The 21,057-nt window shown below is 41.2% G+C and overlaps 1 protein-coding gene across 14 annotated transcripts in view; it reads right to left on the bottom strand.

The window, feature by feature from the left end:
- The window catches only part of FCHO1 (FCH and mu domain containing endocytic adaptor 1), a 192,992-nt gene that overhangs the window by 45,997 nt on the left and 125,938 nt on the right, over positions 1 to 21,057 (bottom strand). For 12 of the 14 annotated variants that reach the window (XM_089667280.1, XM_089667334.1, XM_089667341.1 and 9 more), the window contains 8 exons: positions 19,246 to 19,334; positions 17,261 to 17,596; positions 14,973 to 15,076; positions 14,807 to 14,891; positions 5,949 to 6,060; positions 2,283 to 2,438; positions 2,058 to 2,187; positions 747 to 928 (listed from right to left, as the gene is read on the bottom strand). In XM_089667280.1, the coding sequence (XP_089523406.1) occupies positions 747 to 928; positions 2,058 to 2,187; positions 2,283 to 2,438; positions 5,949 to 6,060; positions 14,807 to 14,891; positions 14,973 to 15,076; positions 17,261 to 17,596; positions 19,246 to 19,334 (1,194 nt within the window). The remainder of the gene's footprint in view (positions 1 to 746; positions 929 to 2,057; positions 2,188 to 2,282; positions 2,439 to 5,948; positions 6,061 to 14,806; positions 14,892 to 14,972; positions 15,077 to 17,260; positions 17,597 to 19,245; positions 19,335 to 21,057) is intronic. The other 2 variants (XM_089667349.1, XM_089667365.1) reach the window with 1 other exon arrangement.

Here is a 21,057-nt window from a genome sequence, read left to right as displayed (position 1 = left end):
AAACTCCTCCAACAAACTGCAACCAGAGCTCTTCTGGACACGGATAGAAGTCACAAGATTGCTCTAACTGCTGATGAGAAAAGGTATTTAGCAGTTTATATTTACTAAAATATTTGCATTTCCATGTTCTGTGTACTGTGGAAGACCAGATATAGTGAATGCAAGGGCCTGGGTTTAGTAACACTTTACTTTTATTATCATTATGATTTTTAAAGATACACTGTTAACTTGCAATTCAGGGCTGAGTATCTATGCAAAGTAGTCCCCCGACCCCTTTATACTCACCTTATGTCCACACCCTCACTGCACCTCCTCCTCTCCATCATGTGCCAGTGCTCTAGTCTAGTGATTGGCTTTCAGAACTCAGCACTGTACCAGGGGATGAGGTCCCATGCTCCTTCATATCTGGAAACATTGGGTGTTGTCAACAGATGATGGAGGAAAGAATGATGGGGAGAGTTGAGGATATGGGGTTAGAGAGACCTTTTCAGAGTCTCTGTCCCTTTGCCCTGCATTGACCAGGTGAATGAGTAGTTTTAAACTGTTTTAGATCGGATTTTAAGATACATACAATATTTGTTTCACAAATATTTTTTATACAACAAAGGATATCCAAAGCACTATAGATTAGCTGAAGAGACAACACAATGTATTATATAACATTTCTATATTGTGGTCATGCATTGAGAAAAGAGAGGTAAAAAAAGCAAATCCAAAAGAAGAATAAAATAAAAGTACAATCTTACCATCTGGCAGGAGGATCAAACTGCAGGCTAGATACAGTTTCATCTAGTGGAAGTAGTATGTGAATATCACACAAGGAGGTTATGTTCTGAATGTACTCCAGGCTAAACTCTGTGGAGGTGGGACTACAGTTCCAAGATGATGCCAGGTGCAAGGGGACTGCAGATTTGCCAGGTTTAAATACCTTGTGTAGAAAGAAAACTAGAGTGAAAATGGACCAGCTGATACAGAGATACGACATCCCTAACAATGTTACAGTAAGCACGCTTTTATTTCAAAAATACTTTACCAGTAATCTTTTATACAGTAAAAAAAAAACAGTTTCATAAAATACTTTAGGCCTTTAAATAGCAAAACCTAAATACTAGTTTTGCATACAATAGATTAATATATAAAATTATATTCAAAAGGCATAGGCAAAACTACCAATTTCGCCTTGTGTGTACGGATTGCTACTGAGGACAGTGAGGGGTTGTTCTTTTGCACAGGAACAGATCCCTAAAAAATCACAAGGAGCTTCCCTAAACTCTCTGGAGCCTTTTAATGCTCATTCATCTTCATTTCACCATTCCTCAATGTATTTCACCAAAATTTCAGAAAATTTTAAACTCTTAAAGTGGTTGTAAACCTCAGACATGAAAACCGAACAAAGCATATCCCCCTATGCCGTGTACTTGTCTATCTAAAGCTCTCAGTGTGGTTTTTCTATCTCATTCCTCTGTTATCTGCATAAGTGTCTCATGACAGCTTTTCCTGACACAAAGAGGAAAAAAAAAAAGGTGGCAGGGGAGTAGATTTCCATAACACAGCCTGTGATTGACAGTCACAGCTGTGCTTGACCTCTGTGGTACAGTGAGTGGGGGGGGGGGGTTGTCCCTTCGCTCCAATCAGGCTCAGAGCTCTTCTCACTTAGCTGAGCAGTGGGTGAATTCAGATCCCAACCCCTTGCATTGTGCTGCTGAGAAATGGTGACAGATTCTGTATAAATTCTGTGTTGCAGAAGGAAGTAGAATACAGATGACTGCAGATAAACAGGTAAAACATATGCAGGAGGATAAGATTCATCTGTGCATCACCTTAGGCTAGTCACTAGTGGATTTCAAGCACTTTAAATTTTGCTTATTCCTATTCATCTTCCAAACAGAACAAAAAGCTTAACAGTATTTAAAAACAGGTCATCAAAATACAGAAGCTCTGTTTTATTATTTTGCCTACAAGAGAAAGCCAGAAAAATAAAAGTATTTCTTGTTTATTAGCAAAGAAAATCAGCCCTAAAAGCTGCTCAAGGTCACTGAACAAGAGGAATGACGCACCTGGTATTTAAGCAGAACGACATTGTAGTAAGGAGCAGTATGCTGTTCAGCCAGATTCTGTAAGTGACATGTTAACCTTGGCATATTTAACCAAAAGTCCTTGCAGCTGTGGTCACTCTGAGATAAGTCACTGTGGAAAACAGGAGAGTTCACAATTAAAGTAAAAGCTGAAAAACAGAATTGCAGAAAAAAAATGTATGGGAGACTTTATCATTAACATCATACCTATACAAAAGGTCAGAATTAGGAATAAAATGCTCAACATCTGAGGTGTGGACTAAGCGAAAACTTAGAACAGGAGGAGGGGTAGATCCTCCAAATACACGAACTATGCCTCCTGGAAAGGACATTGTAAGTTCTCCAGAGATGCGCATTCCTGACCTGGAACACAGTACAGTATTTATCACAGCAAAGAATAAAATGCTAGCTATTGCATTACAAGTTAACACCAAGTTACTTTAACAACATGATCTCACATTGGCCATTGCCGGCTTTTAGCTAGTTTAAGAGATGCTGTATTGCCGTTTCTCTGGAAAGCCAGTGGAAACACTGGTACGGCACAATGTCAGTTACATGTTTCCTTCAACACACCCTTGGACCTATTTCCAAGAAATTAGGAACAAAAGGAAAGGTGTAGTCCATAGTGACCAATTAGGACCCTGGATTTCCACAGAGAATAGTAAGGAACCTCTCATTTCAATTCAGGAATAAATGGTGTGCCAGCAAACACAGCCCTGCAAACCTGCTCTCTTGAGACTGCATTTTTCTTAAGGCAGCCATAAATGGGTTGATTCTAGGCCAGTTAAGCAGAGACTGGCCATAATTCAATCCATCGGTTGACTTCAGTACAACTAGCCTGTTGGATTTTTTGCCTGCGATCACTGCCAGCAGCTATAGCCGCTAGTAGTGATCACTGTGTTCTGCCAACAGGGAAGTCTCCCCACCAGCAGAACACAATAGCGCTGTGGATGGGAATCAAGCAATTTCCTTTCACCCATGGTGAAAGCAAAGAAAACTGTATAATCTATGGCTTGCTTAAAGTGGTTGTAAACCTCAAACATGAAATAAAAACAAAGCATATCCCTCTACAGCATGAGCTTGTCTCAATCCAGAGTACTAAGTGTCATTTCTGTCTGTCTGCTATAAGCATAAGTCACTTCTGACAAGTTTTCCTGACACCAAGATAAAAGTGGTGAGTGGGGAAGGCATGCAAGTGAGGGCAGGGTAGTTGAGGGTGGGGTGGGGTGGGCTAGGGGTTTTGCTGTGGGAGGGCTGGGGTGGTTGGGATGGAAAAGGCTGTGATCACTGTGGGGGAGAGAATGGGGATGGAAGGGTCATTGGGAGATTGCTGGATGGCCAAAAGGGACTACTGGAGTGTTAAATTGGGGTGGTAGAGGACAGGGCATGAGGGCTGGGCTATGTATTGGTGGCTGTGGACATGTAAGGTCAGCCAGTTATTCATTTCCAACAGATAACTATAAGAGGCTTTAGGAGTTGAAAACAATGCTGGGAGAGATGGTGGCTGGTGTGGGTCAGGAACGGTGGGGGTGGAGAAGGGAGCTGGAAAGACATGGGACAGAAGAATAACTAGAACCATCAGGACCCCAGTGCAAGAAACTATGAAGCGTCCACCTTCAATCAAAACAGCATGGCAAAATGTGAACATGACTAATATTATGAGAGACCTGGAGCATCCTGGAAAACATACGCCGCAGTGAACAGTGGGCATGGCCAGTGGAAGGGTCCTAAAGGGGGATTAAACAGAATCTGCGCCTGCAGTATACACTGCACATATATACCACAGTCCTCGTACCCTTATTACTAAGGGGCACTGTGGAGGATGTAAGGGGGCACCAAGTTATTACCTCCAGAGTCACCCCTTACATCCTCCTCCAGAATGCCCTCCTTAGTGCCTCTAGAGTGCCCCTTTACAACCTTCTCCAGAGTACCCCCTTATGTCCTGTACCTCCAGCCTACCCCCTTATGATCCCCCTTCTCCTGCAGAGTGCCGCCAAAGTTAATCCCCCCTTATATCCTTCTCCTCTAGAGTGCCCCCTTACGTCCATGCTCCCTTATGTCATTCTGCTCCTCCAGAGTACCCTCAAAGTTTGTACCCACTTATGTCCTCCCATCTCCTGTGTGGCCCTTTCACGTACCTTCTGGTCTGACTGCGAGCGACTATCACTGGCAGTAAAACTCTTCAGGAAAAAAAATTCCTCCTCTGAGTCTGCGACACTGACTCTGAACTGCGCATGCGCAGTTCCAGAGCCAGCCGATTAGAAAACTGCTGCGCTTGGCCTCTACTCGTGCAGAAGGGCATGTGAGTATAAGCCAAATCTCGTTCTGATTCAAGGCCAAGTCCGGCAGCCCTGTAATCGGCTGGCTCCGGAGTTGGAATCACAGTCATGGAGAAGCCACCATAGGGGCAGAGGAGACTGGGAAAGCAGCAAAGGTGACAGCTGCTTGGAGGGGAGGAGGCGGCAGAGAAAGCACCAAAGGTGACAGCTGGCGGGAGGGGGGAGGAGGCAGTGGAAAAGGCATCAAAGGTGACAGCTGGAGGGAGCGGAGGAGGCAGTGAGGAAGGCATCAACGGTGACAGCTGGCTGAAGGGGAGGAGGAGGCAGGGAAAGCACCAAATGTGACAGCTGGCAGGAGGGGAACAGGAGGTGGTGGGGAAGGCTTCCGGCAGAAGTGACAGTTGGAGGGAGAGAATCCTGCTGAAATCTGAAGTGTCATCAATTGTTAAGGACGCGGCGGCACCACTCTAACAACCGATATTTGCCAGCATTCTTTTGTTCACATTTCAGCTGTCAGTGGGGGAATCTCTTTGACAGATGAAAGAACTGAGCCTGAAGGTATCTGTTTCAGATATTTGAGCATTTGCACAAATATCTATATTCATGCAAATGCTTAGTATCGGCACCGATACCGGTATCCATATCGGTGCAACCCTAGTTTACAACCACTTCTCTACAACTCTAACTGTGCAGTGCAGGAAGTCCCAAGTTTCTAATGTCCATTCTAATTATTCATGCCCCGATCTAATTACACCCATCTCTACTTGAGAACACTCCAAATTAGTCCGCACTACTGTCTACTGTAAGCCAAGAGGTCACAAAGCATGACTGGCTAGATACTTGTTTCAAAGAAGCTCTGTTCCGTAAGATTCTATAATACTTTTAGTATAAAGTCAATCCCTGGAACTCAAAGGCTGGCACAGGCAGATTTTGTAATAGCATCTCTCATGCAATCTAAAAGCGCTAAATTTATGCACCTGTGTAGAACTTGTACTTGACTTTGGCTCAAGTTGTGCCGCTTTTAGAATACATGTGAGACACACTTGACTTCTGTCCAAGCCAGTTTTTCTCTGTACGCTAAAATATAGTTAGTCTTAATGAGCTGCACTTTTACATTTGGCACATTCAATGCAACACAATATTACTTTGTGTCGCATTAAATGTGTCACTTTTAAAAGTGGCACGTTTTAGAACTATCTGATTTTGGTGTGCAAATCACTCTCAAAACCAAAAGTGTCACAAATGCTTCATCAATTTGGTGCAATACATTAACAAGAGGGATTAACGTTAGAAAAAGTAGCCCAGCAGCTTTATTGAATTCCCAATAATAATTTTTAACTAGCAATTGCAGGTGACTAAATAATTTTTGCTGTGGCCTAAATTTGTTCTTTAGGTGTAAAAGTTTTTCTTCTTTGAAAAATCCCCTATCCACCTGCTTCCACAATCCTACACTCTAGTGGTTGTCAACTTTGTTAGCAACACTAGCAGAAATTACGCCTTTAAAATATCATAAGCATGATTATAGTAATTGTTATTCATGCTAAATCTGAAACTCTTGTGGGCCAGGTAAGTGTACCAACCATTCAAGACTCACCCTTCCAATTCACCATCTTCAAAGACAGCATGCACATATTCTGTAAAGGCAGCAGCTACAGGAAGAGATTCCTGAGACCCCAATATAACAGGACTAGGTCCACGAGATATCCCTAGAATACAGCAAGAGATATCAGACTTCATAGACTGGAAAATGTAAGAGGTCAACACAGAAAACACAAAAAAATAGATAGAATCCACAAAACATATTGCCTGTTGCTCCATATTTTGACACCCCTAATGCCAATATAAATATGTATGACCTGTTTAAAACCAAGGAGATTGCAATTTCATATGTAATAAATCTGTTTACGAAAACCTTGAAAGCAGGTATATTATTGTTAAAGACTCCATGGCTGGGAAATACATCATGCTAGGTCACCCTATTCTTAGATTTTTTTTTTTTTTTTTTTTAAAGTCGTTTTCTGCCCTTCTAAGATTTCACTCATCCCACACGATCACTGAAAGAGACTTTAACCTGCTAATACAGGACAGGATTAATCCTCACACCTTCTCTAATACCTGCCACAAAACTCTTACCAAAATTCTCAATAACTTTCACCTAATTGATGTCGGACGTACATCATAGGGGCCAGGGAGTATATACATTATTCAAATCTTCAAAACAGCTTTTCCAGTCTTGAATACTCTAATGTCAATGAAACCATCAATGTCCCCAGTCAGATCACAAGATGGTGCTATTCATCACTTCCAGTCCTGGACTGGCCCCACTTTAGTTTCCTGGAGATTGAACGATTCTCTAATTTTGCAACTCATCTACAGTTGTGTTCAAAATAATAGCAGTCAGACATCACTAACCGGATCAATCACTGTTTTTGGTAGAAATTATATTTCTACATGGCAAATAATTTACTAGCAGGTGTAGTAGAGTAACAGAAATCCAACAGAACCAACAGTCTTGACATGCATGCTGCTGATTCTGTGTAATTGAATAACTAATTGAAAGGGGCATGTTCAAAATAATAGCAGTGTGGAGTTCTATTAGTGAGGTCATTCATTCTTTGAAAAACAGATGGCAATGATTGCCCTTATTTAAGGAAGGAAGGCAGCAAATGTTGTACATGCTGGTTACAGTGCATTTCTCTCTGAAATTCTGAGGAAAATGGGTCGTTCCAGACATTGTTCAGAATAGCGTACCTTGATTAAAAAGTTTATTGGAGGGGGGAAAACATATAAAGTGCAGAAAATGATAGGCTGCTCAGCTAAAATGATCGCAAATGCTTTAAAATGGCAACTAAAACCTGAAAGACGTGGAAGAAAGCAAAAAACTACCATTCGAATAGATAGCAGAATAGCCAAAATGGCAAGGACTCAGCCAACAATCAGCACCAGGAAGATCAAAGAAGGTCTAAAGTTACCTGTGAGTACTGTTACAATTAGAAGACGCCTATGTGAAGCCAAGCTATCTGCAAGAAGCCCCCGCAAAAGTCCCACTGTTGAAAAAAAGACGTGCTGAAGAGGTTACAATTGGCCAAAGAGCACATTGACTGGCCTAAAGAGAAATGGCGCAACATTTTGTGGACTGATGAAAGTAAGATTGTTCTTTTTGGGTCTAGTGGCCGGAGACAGTTTGTCAGACGACCCCCAAACACTGAATTCAAGCCACGGTACACTGTGAAGACAGTGAAGCATGGTTGTGCAAGCATCATGATATGGGGATGTTTCTCATACTACGGTGTGGGGCCTATTTATCGCATACCAGGGATCATGGATCAGTTTGAATACATCAGAATACTTGAAGAGGTCTGAAGAGGAAATGCCCTTGAAATGGGTGTTCCAACAAGACAACGACCCCAAACACACCAGTAAACGTGCAACATCTTGGTTCCAGACCAACAAGATTGACATTATGCAGTGGCCAGCCCAATCCCCGGATTTTAATCCTATAGAAGACTTGGGTGGTGACATCAAAAATGCAGTTTCTGAGGCAAAACCAAGAAATAGAGAAGGACTGTGGAATGTAGTCCAATCATGCTGGGCTGGAATACCTGTTCACAGGTGCCAGAAGTTGGGTGACTCCATGCAACACAGATGTACATTTTTTTAAAGGAACAACACAAATTTGATGTATTTTTCTTCATGTTTTGATTTGGAATAGAATGTGTAGTGTTCCCAATGCATTTGTGTGTATGGAAATAAAGGCTATTAGAAGGATTTTGAGCTTTATTCACTTTTTTCAACACACTGCTATTATTTTGAACACAACTGTATATAAATAAGTGAACCAACACCCTAGAAAAAAATTCTTTATCCACAACGATACCAATGAGATAGACTCTGAGCAGCCCACAATGCAACCACGCATGGGCATTTGATACAACTGGCATCACAAAACAAGGAACCCAAAAAAAAAATCAAATTCAAAATTGACAAGAGTGCTTTACATATTATGCAAATGCAATATTCAAACCCCCTCTCAAACTACACTTCAACAAATCACAGAATAGTGGCATGCTCTTACCTCTTATCAGAACAAGCAGAAAAACACCTTCTGCTTCTTAAAAGTTGGATTCCTAATTCACAGCAACTCAGCTAGGCACTATGTTTGCCAGAAAATACAGTCATGGCCGAAATTGTTGGCACCCTTGATATTTTTCCTGAAAATCAAGTATTTCACACAAAAAAGGTATTGCATTAACACATGTTTTGCTATACACATGTTTATTCCCTTTGTATGTATTGGAACAAATATAAAACAGAGGCAGAAAAGCAAATATGACATAATGTCACACAAAACCCCAAAAATGGGCTGGACAAAAGTATTGGCACCCTTAACTTAATATTTGGTTGCACACCCTTTGGAAAACATAACTGAAATCAGTCGCTTCCTATAACCATCAATAAGCTTCTGACACCTCTCACCCGGAATTTTGGACCACTCTTCCTTTGCAAACAGCTCCAGGTCTCTCTTATTGGAAGGACACCTTTTCCCAACAGCAATTTTAAGATCTCTCCACAGGTGTTCAATGGGATTTAGATCTGGGCTCATTGCTGGCCACTTCAGAACTCTCCAGCGCTTCTTTGCCATCCATTTCTGAGTGCTTTTTGACGTATGTTTGGGGTCATTGTCCTGCTGGAAGACCCAGGATCTTGGACGCAAACCCAGCTTTCTGACACTGGGCCCTACAGTGCGACCCAAAATCCTTTGGTAATCCTCAGATTTCATGATGCCTTGCACACAGTCAAGGCACCCAGTGCCAGAGGCAGCAAAACAACCCCAAAACATCATTGAACCTCCACCATATTTTACCGTAGGTACTGTGTTTTGTTCTTTGTAGGCCTCATTCCGTTTTCGGTAAACAGTAGAATGATGTGCTTTACCGAAAAGCTCTATCTTGGTCTCATCTGTCCACAAGACGTTTTCCCAGAAGGCTTTTGGCTTACTCAAGTACATTTTGGCAAACTGTAGTCTTGCTTTTTTATGTCTCTGTGTCAGCAGTGGGGTCCTCCTGGGTCTCCTGCCATAGCGTTTCATTTCATTTAAATGTCGACGGATAGTTCGCGCTGACACTGATGCTCCCTGAGCCTGCAGGACAGCTTGAATGTCTTTGGAACATGTTTGGGGCTGCTTATCCACCATCCGGACTATTCTGCGTTGCAATCTTTCATCAATTTTCCTCATCCGTCCACGACCAGGGAGATTAGCTACAGTGCCATGGGTTGCAAACTTCTTGATAATGTTGCGCACTGTGGACAAAGGCAAATCTAGTTCTCTGGAGATGGACTTGTAACCTTGAGATTGTTGATATTTTGCCACAATTTTGGTTCTCAGGTCCTCAGACAGTTCTCGTCTCCTCTTTCTGTTGTCCATGCTTAGTGTGGCACAGACAGACACACAATGCAAAGGTTAAGTGAACGTCTCTCCTTTTTATCTGCTTTCAGGTGTGATTTCTATATTGCCCACACCTGTTACTTGCCCCAGGTGAGTTTACAGGAGCATCACATGCTTGTAACATTCTTATTTATCCGCAGTTGTGAAAGGGTGCCAATACTTTTGTCCAGCCCATTTTTGGAGGTTTGTGTGACATTATGTCGAATTTGCTTTCTTTCCTCCCTTTTTTTGTTTTGTCCCAATACACACAAAGGGAATAAACATGTGTATAGCAAAACATGTGTTAATGCAATACGTTTCGTGAGAAATACATGATTTCCTGGAGAAATATCAAGGGTGCCAACAATTTCGGCCATGACTGTAAATCAGTATAACAAATATACAAACTACAAACCCAGGAAGATAGAATATTTTCCCACCCTAAGGCCATCTTCGAGATCTTTAACATTTTCTATTACAAACTCCTCTCCCTCCCCAAATAGTACCATCAAACTTTGTACCTTAACCCCCCCAACAATCTGAAGCTCTAAATATTCCCTGCACAGAAGAGAAAGCATATTATCCCTCAAATCCCTTAAAAATACCACAGTTCCGGGTCGCCAGACTCTATAACCATATAATTCAAGGTCAAAACTTTCCACAAGAAATGCTTATGGCAATACTAATCTAATACTAAAGTATTATCCTCTGCCATATAATTATTATTCCATCCATTAACAATGACTTAAATTATTTTGTAAAATATTCTACAATAGACTAGCCCCCATCATAGCTACAATAATTTCTCCACATCAAACAGGGTTTATCCTTACCAGAAAAAATTCAAACAACATCCAACTAGTCAAATACTTATAAAACATCTAATCTATACTCCAAGATTCTTTATGTGAAGTCTGGATACCCACTAAGCTTTTGATACAGCTATATGACCATACCTTAAAACTCTTTCCAAAAAATTTGGTTATACAGAGACCTTGGTGAATGCCATCAGAAACTACTAATATCAAGGCACACTTGAAGAGTCCAAAAGAATGCATTTATGCTAATGATATGTTCATGTTTATATGCCAGTTGGCTTCTTCTCTCACCAACCTGCTAACTATATTAGAAGCCTTTGGCCCATGCCCATTTTCAAGCCCATGGCTTGAAAATATTTTCCCAAAATTCCCAAATGTCCTAATATCCAAGAACTTTCTTAACCCCTTTCTCTGCTCTTTATGACAAAAACTACATTCCTATAATTCTAAAACCAAGATACTGTATTAAAGTGGAACTGCACTGCATCTCAACACCACAAACCAAAAATGCCACTTAATTCATTTTTAATATTCAAAGCAATCTTCCCCATCCATCCATGTCTCCATACTTTATTATGCTGAGCAATCATTTTGAAAAACATCCCCTGGAATTTCTGGCCATCGTATGAAAGGGCAGATGATTCATGTATCATTTACTTCCTGAAATCCAATTGCCCTTAGCTCAGGTATAAACTGAGCTGAGAACCCTTCCTCCTCTCCTGAAGACTACTGGGATGTATGATATCATTTGCATAGGCATGGAAACTAGGAAGTAACTGAAGAAATTAAAAGAAAAGAAAAAAAAAAAAAATGATATACTTTCCTATCTATTTACTAATGCTAGTAGTATTAGGATTAAAAATAGTATATGTTGATTGAGAGAGTGAAGTTTCACTTTAAGTTTGTTATCATGGATGACTTATCCCATAACCGTTCAACTGACGGTATATAACTTGCCTAAACCACTCAGACAGGAAAAATGCCCTGCCATTAAAAATATAGACCAAACCAAACAAGAACTTAGTTTGGATTAAGTCATTTTTGGCAGATAAACAACTTAGAACAAATTAAAGGATAAGTTCACCCTTCGTAACATGTTAACCCATATTCAGGGTGTAACATATTACAATTGGACTGGCCCCCCGCACCCCCCCCCCCCCGATCCCTGTTGTGAAAGCTAGCGGGGGATCTTCTCCTCCCCACTAGCTGTCACAATTTTAAAAAACCGTGGCCGTGCAGGGCTCCACCTGGCCACGTCACTCATTCACAGTATTCTGTGAATGGGAAAACTACACATCCCAGCAGCCTTTGTGGCTGTAAGCTTGTAGTTTTCAATGAATTGCCACAGCACTCCACAGCGCCATGGTAGTTCATTGAGCCTTCCTGTCAATAAGTATCTGCTTGCCCGTACTGGATGTACGAGCAAGCAGATATACTGACAGATCAGGGGAAGACCTGCATGGCACTAGCGATCTGCTGATTGCTGGTGCAATGCTTTAGAGGCTCCACAAACAAAAATTTTAACTGCAAAAAAATGTGCATTTATTATTTTTTTGTTAAAAGGTGAACTACTGGAAAAGGAACAAGCAGGATTTTGTCCCAGCAGCCTGCCTTTACACAACAGAGTGAAAGAGAAAAAACACACTTCAACTCAACACAGGCCACAGTGTGTTACACCAACAACCAGGCCAAGGTTGTCCATGAATTTCACCATCAATTAGCAAAATTTTACACATCCACTGACTAAATTTTCTCTTATGAACTGGCAGATCATTCTACCATATAAAAATACCTAATATGCCAAACTTCTTCAGAGGCACTTGATCAATATATCACAAGCATGGAGGTCCTAACTATAATAAAATGCCTTAAGTCGAATAACTGACCAGATGGCTTTAGGTTAACGGTTTACAAAAAGTTTTCTGACCTTTCACTCCACTTACTGACAGATGCTCTCAATCGTTTAGACATTACCACAGGCTTGGTTTACACTAGACCAACTCCAAAGTCAAGCAACTTTCAGTGCAAGTTTGGAGTATGACTTTGATGTGACTTTTTACACTCTGTGGCACTGAAGTCATATCAAAGTCAGACCAATGTAGTGCAGGAACCTTTTCTAAAGTTGGACCGACTTGCGTACTATCAGTAAAGACAGCTCTCATAGGGAAACACTGAATTTCACAAGTTGGATTTTATGTCACAGCAGTGTGAATTGAGCCTTAAAGAAGAATTCCATTTAGCAACATTGTGTCAAGGATGCAGATTGTTCCAGTTATAGGTCAATATCACTCCTTAATGGTCATGGCAAATTGCAAGCAAAATTCCTTGCAAATAGACTTCAAGTGACAATGTTTGTAAAAAAACACTCCTCTAAGCAGTAGCTAGGAAATGCAGTATCCCATTTATGCTACTTTCACTAAATATCAAAAAAGTATTTGATTACCTATCATACTCATACCTTTTCTTTAACTTGCAGACCCTGAGTTTTGCAACTGTGTAGCGGCTTCCTACAGCCAGTGTGAAGTATGCAGGCTTTAATTCCCCTCATTTACTATAAAACAAGGAACTAAAAAAGGCTGCTCTGCCCATTATTCCTTTCCTTTTTTGTCCTGGCGATAAAACAGCTGGTACATTCTTATCAGAGACAACACCAATGTCACAGGCATTGATATTGCCAGATACCACCACAAACCGCTGACGACAGCATCACTTTTCTTACCTATCCCTCAATCTATCTACCAAACCTAGCAACCATTCTCAAACAATATTATATGTTTTCTGGTCTTGAGGTTAAAGAGAAGTCCTTTAACATAAAAGTCTTAATATTTCCCTACTGACTCCATACCCATGGGAACCCAAACGTCTTTCCTACTGTGGCATTTACCTTATTAACCAATATCATATCCTATATGCTGCAAACTATCCCCCTCTTTTCACAAACTTAAAGCTCTTCTTGCAGCCTTTAACAACTCTTCTCTGTCATGGCTAGTTCGAAAAGCTGTGATAAAAATCACTTATTTACTGAAATTACTACACTTGTTTCATGTCTTGGCCATTCCAATTCCTTCCACAACTTTAAAATCTTGCAACAGCAGGGCTTGTAATTTATCATTAGATATTTTCAGGTCATACAGTTTGTTGCCTCCACTCTCAGAACCCTGACCCCAAGACTAACCTTTACACCCCTTGATCAAAAATGTACAAACGGTCATTACTCCCCATATTTGATTTCTCCGCTGTATAAAACTACTAATGTCCATACTCTAACCACCAACCGATGACTACATGCAGAAATGGGCAGCTTATTTAAATATAACCCTAGAACCAGAAATGTGATCTCAAATGAGAAGCACTACCAAATCCTACTCCCAGAATGCAAACACTCTGGAAACAAGCTATAAGGTATTATTTAGATGGTACTATACACTCACCCACTTAGCACATGTGGTGCCAGACCACACAACAAATCATTATAGAGGTTCCTAGCTCTGAACAACATTTCATCACATATGGTTGACCTGCCCAGTAACCCAGGGATTGTGCAGAAGGGTCTATTCAATGCTTTACAAATACAAACCCCCAATTGTGAGAAATCTTGTGCACTCCTCAATGTTTCACATAATACCGGTTCTCTAACAATTCCAAAACAAACTACTGCGAAAGAATGGATATCCAACACTCATACTGGCCAAAGTTAAATCCACACTTCATCAGACATTTTCCAATGAAAAACGAACAGTTAAACTTTTGGACACCTAAAACTAAAGAGGGACCCAAGCATTACCCATTTGTTTCTAGATAAGTTTGACGTCTTACTGACAACAATCATTATCTAAATCCTGTGGGTGCTCCATGATGATGGAATCCTGGTTTCTCTAATGTTTTTAGAATTCCAATCCCCTCCCTACCCCAGTAATTCAAAGCAATGCTTAGATGCAAAAAGCTCATGGTACCTACCCTTAGAATTTTATTTTCTCTTGAATAGCTGCTAGGTTAGTTTTAATCTTAAAATATATCTAACAAGGAAATGTAACATACTGAAGCTTACAGTTCTTTCAGTTTATTTTTAACCTGGTAATCCTGAAATTTATATATTTCCTTTCCCATGGTGATGATGCTAACCCACTTTACTGTATCAGTGGAGCAGTAACATTGTCATCTTAGGCTATACAGTACATACACGTTACGTCAGCTTCTATCATTTCTTACCAACATTTAAAGATGGAGGGGAGAATAAACCTCGATCACTAGATATAGAACCCGGCGTCAACAGGGAGGGATTGATAGGTGCTGTCTAGAAAACAATAAGTAAATTATTTCAATTTACCATACATCTAGAACTAGATCCCACTAAGCAGTTCTCGATAATATGCACCTTGCTCACCAGGCTACTGCCTCTTTGTGTACCAGGGGCTGTACATGGGGCTTCAGTAATGGTAGACAGATTGGTATGAGAATCTGAAGAGGTGTCCCAGGAATCTGAAATACAAAGTTTTATATGCTTAACATTCATAATATAAAAGGATGTTTACTAATCACTAATAAAATAAAAGTAATATGCATAAAACCCTATTCTAGAGTCAATTGGATGACACAGGAATTTTCTTTCACATAGCGGGGTAGCTGTTGCCGCTGGATTCCTGAAGCAAGAATCAGTGGATTCTAGCTGCTGGAATGACAGCGTCATGCAATCAACTGCTGCTGTTTACATGCAGTCGTATACAGAGTGATTAGGGACAGATGACTGAGCCTGGACACAGCTGACTGCGCTCTTGCTGCAGGAATCTGGCAGCCAGAGCTATCCAGCCATGTGAAGGAGGTCTTGCACTATTGACTGCAGAAAAATTACTAAAAGGTGGCCTAGGTTAATCCTACCCTTACCAGTATGCCTCAGACGCAAAGCAGTACCAAGAGCATGATCATAAACACAGGGGTATGGGAGGGATCTGTGTCCCTCAAGGAACTTTTTTATGGTGAGAAAAAAAATTCTGTTATCTTTCTCCTCCATTAAGAGTCACGGGAATTAAAATTTCTGGGATATCCAAAAGCAGTCCAACCGAGGGGTGGGCAACACTGCAAGCAAACGCTTAACAGGTCCAAGAAACAACAGAGAACTGGGGACTGTCTGCCACTCGAGGGGCCCTATGCCTAAACCTGACATTTGATGAGGTCATAAATCATCCACCTTGTAGAATTTCTAGAATATGTGAACAGAAGGCCAGGTAGTAGCCTTAAAATTCTGGGAAACAGTTGCTTGATGCCAAAACTCCCAAGAAGCACTTTGCAGATCTTTACAAGAAAGGGTGGAAACACAATCCTTGCACCATAAACTTGAATTAAGGTCTGCCTGAGCAGTGTAACCCGTAGGTTTAAAAATTCCTGTTTTCATCAATGAAGAAAGGAAAGTAAAAGCTGAACTTCAAGGCAAATGCAAAAAGTACCAGTTAATGTAGCTATACATCCATAATATCAAATATTTGGTTCAAATAGCTGTATTCTATCTTTTTTGGTCACTCAATTACATCTACAAAGGTAAAAAATGCCCCCAGCATTTGACTTCTGATGATAGTCTTGTCCTTTTCTGCTGTTGGACTATATGGCCTCCATTTATGTTTAGGATGGCAAACAGGAAAGTGCAAGTCAGTCTCATGTTCACCAATTTCCAATTGAACTAACCGGGTGAATTATGCCAATGTGCTTTGTACTCAGCAGTTTCAGGTTCAATGTAAGTGTGGCTCTAGGTGTCAAAGAAGAAAGAAATCAGAGACCCTGTATCCCATATCTCCATTTGCAGCACACCAAGGTATTACCAGGAGTTTGCTTAGACCACTGATATGAAAAAACAAAAAATCATTTTTTTATCTTCCTTCTCTAAACTAATCTCTCTATCCCCATGTAATAAAGATGAACAAAGACAGACATGGTTGAAATCCAGCCTGTGTAATCACCATGTCTCCTTCCACAGTAGAGGAGTGAGCACAGCCACCCAGGGACAAGAAGGGTATTAATCTGTAAGGTTACCTAGTAAAATTAAAAGGTAACAAGGCTTGATAAAAGAAAACAAATGCAGCCACCTCATCGAAGGAATAGTAAGCTGATATGTATTATATATTTGTTTTAGGATTTAGATGCAATAGAGTAATAGCTTTTACAATTAGCAGGGTAAATATAAAAGGAGATTGTATCACAAAGTTGTTCTCAGTTCAGTGTTCTTAATTATGAGTGTAAAATACATCATTGTAAAATTATCTATGATTTGGGTAATTGTTTTGTGTTTACTTCCCTTTTCCTGGGAATTTTCTGGCTGGTTATTTTGAAGCACAGGGTACTCTTCCTCCGATCTATCAATGGGCTGTCCTTAATGACCGTGAGAGCTGCACTGATTTAACGACCTCAGCACTATACTATGAGTGCAGGGTACCGTAATGACCCACCCCCAAGGAGTGGCTCTATAACACCCTGAGATCACATGAAGTGGTTAAATGCATCCTTGAATCTGAAAAAGCAACAGCAGCTGCAGGACAGAGCAAACCTTGTACGCAGGGAAAAATACCCTGTGCTTTGCAGTCATAGAACCCAGAAAGAGAGGTCAGTAGTGACAGGCTACATATTTCTCTCATGATGGGCTATCTCAAAATGTAAAATACCAATTAAATCACACACCTGGACTGGTAGAGAACAGCTCTGTCACTCCAATCTTTGTGCAACTAAACACTGTAGGGCTGGGTGCCGTCACGTTTTGTTCCCAGTTGTCTCTTTTTTCGCTTGGACGCAGTTCAGTGGAATTTGAGGACGTTAAATCTATTTGCAACTCAGCAAAGGAGGTCACTAAACAAGAGTCAGTGGTGGAAGAGTCATCTCGTGGTGTCCATGGCCTAGAGTCCGGAGAAGGCCCAGAAAATGGATGGAAAGGGGAATCCAAGCCAGAGTCTTCAACATTCTCAGGGGAAGAGGAAGAGAATGGAGATGGGCTAGAGGTTAGAGTGCATGTCCTGCAACCTGACAGGGCATAAAAAAACAGTTTAACATATAACCTTAAATTACGCAAACATCTGCCAATTCATGCAATAAATGACCAAACGAAAAGGATACATACAAAAGCTAATTTAAATTGCTAGCTATGATATAAACCTGAATATTCACTGCTCAAAAACATTAAAGGAACAATTTTTAATCAGAGTATAGCATCAAGTCAATTAAACTCCTGGGACATTGATCTGGTCAGTTAAGTAGCAGAGGGGGTTGGTAATCAGTTTCAGCTACTGTGCGGTTAATGAAATTAACAACAGGAGCAATAGATGGGCAACAATGCAACAACCCCCAAAACAGCAATGGTTTTACAGGTGGATGCCACTGCCATTTTTTTTTCCCTACTCATCGTTTCTGACCTTTTTTCACTAGTTTTGCATTTGGTTAGGGTCAGTGTCACTACTGGTAGCATGAGGTGATACCTGGACCCTGCAGAGGTTGCACAGATAGTCCAACTCCTCCAGGATGACACATCAATACGTGCCATTGCCAGAAGGTTTGCTGTGTCTCCCAGCACAGTCTCAAGAGCATGGAGGAGATTCCAGGAGACAGGCGGTTACTCTAGGAGAGCTGGACAGGGTTGTAGAAGGTCCTTAACCCATCAGCAGGACCAGTAACTGCTCCTTTGTGAAAGGAAGAACAGGATGAGCACTGCAAGAGCCATACAAAATGACCTCCAGCAGGCCACTGGTGTGAATGTCTTTGACCAAACAAGCAGAAACAGACTTCATGAGGGTGGCCTGAGGGCTTGATGTCCTCTAGTGGGCCCTGTGCTCACTGCCTGGCACCATGGAGCTCAACTGGCATTTACAATTGAACACAAGAATTGTCATGTCCATCACTGGCATCCTGTACTTTTCACAGATGAGTTCACCTTTGACCAAATGGGACAGACGTGAAAGGGTCTGGAGAACGTTATGCTGCCTGTAACATCGTTCAGCATGACCATTTTGGTGGTGTGTCAGTGATGGTCTGGGGAGGCATATCCATTGAGGGACGTACAGACCTCTACAGGCTAGACAATGGCACCCTGCCATTAGGTATCGGGATGAAATCCTTGGACCCATTGTCAGACCCTACGCTGGTGCAGTAGGTCCTGGGTTCCTCCTGGTGCACAACAATGCCCGGCTTCATGTGGCGAGAGTATGGAGGCAGTTCCCGGAGGATGAAGGAATTGATACCATTGAATGGCCCCCATTCTCATCTGGCCTAAATCCAATTACACACCTCTGCCATCTGACACTGCCAGGTTGCACCTCAGACTATACTGATGCCCTGGTCCAGATTTGGGAGAAAATACCCCCAGGACATCATCCGTCATCTCATTAGGAGCATTCCCCCGACGTTGTCAGGCATGCACACAAGCACATGGGGGCCATACAAACTACTGAGTACCATTTTGGGGTGTGTTTGAATTCAGTCCTCTGTAGGTTGATAATTTTCATTTCCATCAAACGATGGGGCATCCTTACATTCCTTACACATTACCCAGTCCACATCAGTATAGAAATCCAGCATGATATTTTTCCCCATTGAGATCTGATGTGTTTTCAAAGTGTTCCTTTGATTTTTTTTGAGCAGTGCACAATTTACAGAAAGTCCATGCAGGTAAATATTACCTGGAAAATCATCAGCCTCAAACACCGTTTCCTGCAGAGGTCCAAATAAGGAATGAGCAGGGTGAGTGCGACACACCAAGTTTGAGTCACTAGTAGAAGTAGAAAAAAAAAAATGGGTATTTAGCCATGTATCTTATTACATAATAAAATGTTGGATGTATTAGCAGGCCAGTGAAGGTTAAAAAAAACCCACTAATTTGCTAGCCATTATGAATTTTTAGTGATATATGTGCAATTTTGCTTTCATGTGCATTCAATCTGCACCAGAAAAATGCCACTGGTAGGTTTCTTTTCAGAAATCAATATCCTAACCTCAGGGCCCCTTACCATCCCTGTAAGCCCAATACTAATTCTACTTTTACCACTTCCAGACCGGACACTTTTACCCCCTTCCTGACCAGGGCAATTTTCAGCTTTCAGCGCTATCATACTTTGAATGACAATTGCGCGGTCATGCAACACTGTACCCTATTTAATTTTTTACCATTTTTTTGAGACAGATAAAGCTTTATTTTGGTGGTATTTATTCACCGCTGGGATTTTTATTTTTTTTGCTATGTAAATGAAAAAGTCAAAAAAAATTTGAAAAAAAGTTGTTTTTTTAATTTTGCAAATAAATAATATTTCATCATAAATCTTTATTAAAAATTAAAAAAATTTATTCCGTTATCTTTTTAGTAAAAAAAAAATCCAAATTAGTTTATAACCAAAAATTATAATTTTTAAACATTTTTTTTTACATTTTTATTTTATTTTTTTATATTATTTTTTATTTTTATTTTTTACATACTGTCACCCTAGCAGTACAGTATCACCATGGTGACACTGTACTACTTGTGGGGGGTGATGAAGATTTTTTTTTTTTTTTACACTGATTGCTTTTACACCCATATGGATGTAAAAGCAATCATTTCTCTTTCTCTCTGTGTGCATTCTTGCACTCATTGAGAAGTACTGAGTGAGCTGTAATTGGTCACAGCTTGTCACATGGTACAAGGCTGTTGTGAATAGCCTTGTACCATGTGACCTCTGTGATCATTCACAGATTTCACACGTAGTAAGCAATGATGTGACATCTTGCTTACTACTTTGCATGTGATCACTGATTGGCCAATCAGTGATCACATGATCGGGACCTCGTACAGAGGTCCCGTCCGACGATCGGTGTTTCACTGTGTCCGGAGGACACAGCGGGCACCGTGTCGCGGTGCTGTGTGCTCCCAGGGAGCGCGCACAAGCAGGGTGCGGGGAGGCCGTTTATAAATGGCCACCCGACCCTGCAGTGCCACCGTCCAGCCGTTTATATGCAACGGCTGGTCGGGAAGTGGTTAAAGTGACATTAAACTTTCATTTATTTATTTTTTTACTAAAATAACAAACATGTTAAACTTACCTGATTTGTGTAATAGTGTTGAACACAGCAGCCCAGATCCTCATCTTCTGGGGTCCTTCGCCGATGCTCCAGGCACCTCCTCTTTGGAAGGTGCCCCCATGGAAAACTGTGCCCGCCCCCCGCTGGCTTGGCACAGCATTTGATTGACAGAAGCCAATGGCTCCTGCTGCTATCAATCTCTCCAGGGAGGAGGGAGACTGTGGCGGGAGACACTGCTCTTGTGCCCATTGCTGGATTGGGCTCAGGTAAGTATAAGGGGGGATTGGGGGAGCTCCTGCAGCACAAATAGTTTTGCACCTTAATGTACAGAGAGCCACTTTAAAGATGAGCTACAGTCTTATCTTTCCTGCACAACTGTATTGAAATTGCTTACTCTGATTTCAGTGCACACTGTGAGATTCTCACAGTATGCATTTGAG

The sequence above is a fragment of the Staurois parvus genome, unplaced genomic scaffold (assembly GCF_062004578.1).
Source record: "Staurois parvus isolate SC_StPar_1 unplaced genomic scaffold, SC_StPar_1.0 ptg000053l, whole genome shotgun sequence".
Classification (NCBI taxonomy): domain Eukaryota; kingdom Metazoa; phylum Chordata; class Amphibia; order Anura; family Ranidae; genus Staurois; species Staurois parvus.
The sequence above is the reverse complement of the archived record's forward strand: the minus strand, read 5'-3'. Positions and strand labels throughout refer to the sequence as shown.